This window comes from Halyomorpha halys, unplaced genomic scaffold (assembly GCF_000696795.3).
Source record: "Halyomorpha halys isolate HHAL.00 unplaced genomic scaffold, Hhal_1.1 Scaffold364.1, whole genome shotgun sequence".
NCBI lineage: Eukaryota > Metazoa > Arthropoda > Insecta > Hemiptera > Pentatomidae > Halyomorpha > Halyomorpha halys.
This window is the reverse complement of record NW_027108785.1, coordinates 477,824-481,862: the sequence shown is the minus strand read 5'-3', so window position 1 is coordinate 481,862 and position 4,039 is coordinate 477,824. Positions and strand designations below refer to the sequence as shown.

Sequence of the window (4,039 nt, the reverse complement as noted above, 5' to 3'; positions counted from 1 at the left end):
GTTGAGACTATTTTGGATATTAAATTAATTAATTGATAAATACTGCTGATTTTATTAAATTAGTTTTAATGTATACAAAAAAAACAATAAAAAAATCAAAATTGTATTTCAGAAAATTAGGTCTTAACAATTGTTAGGAATAATCAAGTCGGATTCTTTTTTTAAAGTAAGTTTATACCCAACCCTTAAATACGCCTTATCATAGAAAATAAAAATATTTGGAAAGAAATATTTGGGCTTTCTTTTAGTCCTTCCCATGTGCGGTGTTCAACAATGTCCAGCAGTGGTAATACAACTGTTGGCAAACTTTCATCTCTTCCAACCCTTGTCCATACATTTTAGATTTTTTTTGCTTTTTAAGGGAGAAAAAGTCGTTTAAAACTTAGAAAACTCCTCAAATATTTTACTTTATAGCTTTCGTTCTAATTCCTTTATATAGGTGCGCTTTTTCCTCCATTTGTGTAGTTTATAGGGATCTTAACCAGTCCTTAGTTTCGTGTAGATTGATGGAGTCGTATTGAAGTTATTAAAATTTTAAAAAATCGGTGGTCCAGTAGGGGGGGGGAAATATTATTTTTCGATTGCTTTGAAAATTTATATTTAATTAATTTATTTTTTTGTACGAGTGATGAACGCATGTTAACTTTTTCCATTAAAAAAAAAAATATATATAACATTTTTGGACACTTTTTTTGGAAAAATCGGTCCAAAAATGTCTTATTACATACCCCTATTAAAAACTGAAGGAAACTTCTTGTAAAGTGCTTGAATAGATATATATTTTGGAAAAGAAAGTTAGATTTGTTTTAGCCCTTTAAAAGTCCTTAATACAAGTTTTCTAAGAAATTAACAAAAATATTATGCCATATCCACTTTGCTACGTTAGTTGTTCTAAATCTTTTAATAATATAATCGTTCTAAAGCTATCTTATGGTTATATCTTTTTTAAACCAGGTACGTAAAATATTTGTTGACACATACAGACATATACACTTGATTAATTACTCTCAGGGGGCTTTAATAGTGTATTTATGTTGCAACTATTTATTCAATTTTTTTTTTTTTTACGACCAGAATATTTCCCCTTACTATATTTTTCAAATGTAGGTAAATGAAAGTGAAAAAAACAACACGAATTATGAAAATAATATTATAAGCGTGTACAAATATTATAATATAGAATTTGTATAATGTGTATTTTAGGTAAATGAAGCCATCTTCACTTTTTACAGAAACATAGAAAAATAAATTTATTATCCGGCTTTGACATTTAAAACTATATCTTCTTAGAATTTAATTTCATTTACTTATTTGATTGTAGGTATACAGTTGTTAATTTCAATAAGTAAAAAAAAACAAACAACATATTTGATCCTAATTTAAACATATCATTATTTAAATGATTAATTTATCATTAATTTAAACATAGGATTATTTATATTTTTCTCACTAGTTTAATGATATTAATTTTTTTTTCCTAAATGTAAAGCATTCTAGCCTGTTTTTTAAATTAAATATTTATATACAGTAAAAATAATTTGAAAATTTATGACTTTCTTATATAATTTATTATTACTGTTGTCTAGGAAATTAGGTACTTATAATTATTGTTATCAAATTAATTGTGTGGGTGTACCTTATTTAATATTTGGTTATTAATTTTTCACTGATTAATATATTTGTTTTAGCCTTTTATCAACTGTCATAATTATAGCCAAAAGTTTTCAATCCTGAATTATTCTAAATAGGGCGAATGTTTAGGTGGAGTCTAATTAATAAATGTTATTAAAGTATTAATATAAAATATTACTAAAGTTTTAAATTAATAAATAGCCGTCTTTACGGCTTTACGGACTTACTAAAAGAAAGGTTAGGAAAGAATAATTTAATGCTTTTAGGTTTCGAGTACGAGCTTTAGTTCTAAAGGAGAAGGAAAGGTTTTTACTGCTTTTATTTCCATTATTTTTAATTTTACCTTGATTTCAAATGAAAGTAGAAACTGAAGTACAACCCATCTCTAATATGAATTACTCATCAGCCAGTCATTAATCCAGGGTATGATAATGGTTTGTTGAGATTTTTATAGTTTTATGTTTATAAACAAGAAAAATATAGTTATTTTAAAATCATTTCTTTTCATCTAATAAATTTATACACAAATTATTTTGATTTTAAGAACGGTTTAATAATAACTTTGTTTTTATTTTATGACTAAATGGCAAATATTTCCGATTAACCAGTTCATTTCAGGCTAGTATTTTAATAATTACGGTTTGGATATTTTTAATTAAGTCACCTAGTAAGACTTTAAGACCGAACTACCTGATTTTGCTACTCTCCGTTTATCTTTCTGAACTGAAGACCTAACTGGAAGGTTTCATGCTTGTTAAAAATCTATTAGACACTAATTTTAAAGTTGCGTATCAATGAATGCATCTTTAGATTTAATTTTTGTTTTTGTACTCCTACCTTTTAATTTCTTCAATTATTTCATTCCTCGTGTGTTCAGGATCGATGATGGCACAGAGGAGCTCCATGTTGAACCTCTTCTTCCTGAGCAAGCTTCTTGCTTCCTCCCTGTCATCATCTTCATCATCGTCCGCCACTTCCTGGTCTTCGATGCTCCAAGGTCTGTATAACTTTTCATCCTTGCGTATCATTATCGTTACTAACGCTCACAATCCGAATAATCTTTATCGGCTGCACCTTTCTTATCTTATCAATAACGTTAAAAAGTACTCCTTAACTCGAATGCTAAACGAATAATATTTTATTCTGATTTGTTGTATAATTTTTCTCATTCCGTCTTTTAAATTTATAACGAATGAAACTACTATTTATTATACATGATTGCATTTTATTATAGACAACATATTTTATATTTCGGAGTCTTTAATTAACTCAAAAGGAGAGAGAATAACTTCATTGATAAAATTGTGGTGCCAAATTGCAACATACACAGCACACTTATAACTAGTGAAATGACTGTTTTTTAAACTGATTATATTAAATTGATAGGCATAGTATATTCAATGTAAAATTTGTGCTAATAATGTATGACTTGATTTTTCGTTCTTCATTGTATCTCCACTTTATCCTTATTCGTTTATGTAACTTCTCTCCCCCCCCCCCCCATTATGTTTCTTTATATCTCTAAACATAACTTTCTTCCTTAACTCAATCAATTTTTTTCCTATTAACAAATATAAGAGAAAATTACAATCGAGAATATAATCAGTAAACATTTTTGATATAGTAACTAAATATTGACATGAAATCTAACATAATTTTCCACATAGGTAACATTCAATAAAATAAAATTGCTTAATAAATTATGAAATTAAATACATCAAAATAAAAGTAATAAATATGATAAGGCACAAATATAAAAAGTAATAGACATAAAGACAAAAGTAATGTATATATAAATATTTAATGAAGGTCAGTTTTTTTTGTTTTGTTTTTTACTGAAATTCGTATTTCAGAAAAAAAATTAACTTTTTTATGGTTCCTTTAGTTATTTCCTAAGGAAATAAAAACTCTCTTAAAAAAAACTTTAACATAATACGTAAACATATTTAACATGAAGTTAAATTTACTAAACCAATTATTAGTATAACTTGAAAAAAAAAACTCTTTGAATAAATTATTTATTGTAAGTGTACTAATGATATTTCACCTTCTAATAGTAAACACAAAGTAAGTTTTTTATTTTTTATTTTTTTTTTTTATTTAAACGAACTCAGGATTTTTTCTCATTTGTATCAATTTGTCCACTATTAGAAGTTACTGCAACAAAAAATTTAATGAAGATGAACTGAAAAACGGAATAAATTAATCAATTGAAAACTTCTAACTAAACTAAACTATATAGATAAACCTGCTTTTCTAGAAAATGGGTTACTAGGTACTACGGAATTTAAGTGATGCTTTGAAAATTGGGTTTGGAATAGCTTAATATTGAAATTCCAGAAAGATGAAAATTATCATCTTCATAACTTATATATTTCCTCTTATTGTACAAAGTAAGTAGTGTAAA

The 4,039-nt window shown here is 26.0% G+C and overlaps 1 protein-coding gene across 1 annotated transcript in view; it reads right to left on the bottom strand.

Moving 5' to 3' along the window:
* LOC106681786 (transient receptor potential channel pyrexia) overlaps positions 1-2,660 on the bottom strand; it is a 19,323-nt gene extending 16,663 nt beyond the window's left edge. The window contains exon 1 of the mRNA XM_014422294.2: positions 2,470-2,660. Coding sequence (XP_014277780.1) covers positions 2,470-2,660 — 191 coding nt within the window. The remainder of the gene's footprint in view (positions 1-2,469) is intronic.
* Between the last annotated feature and the right edge of the window lie 1,379 nt (positions 2,661-4,039).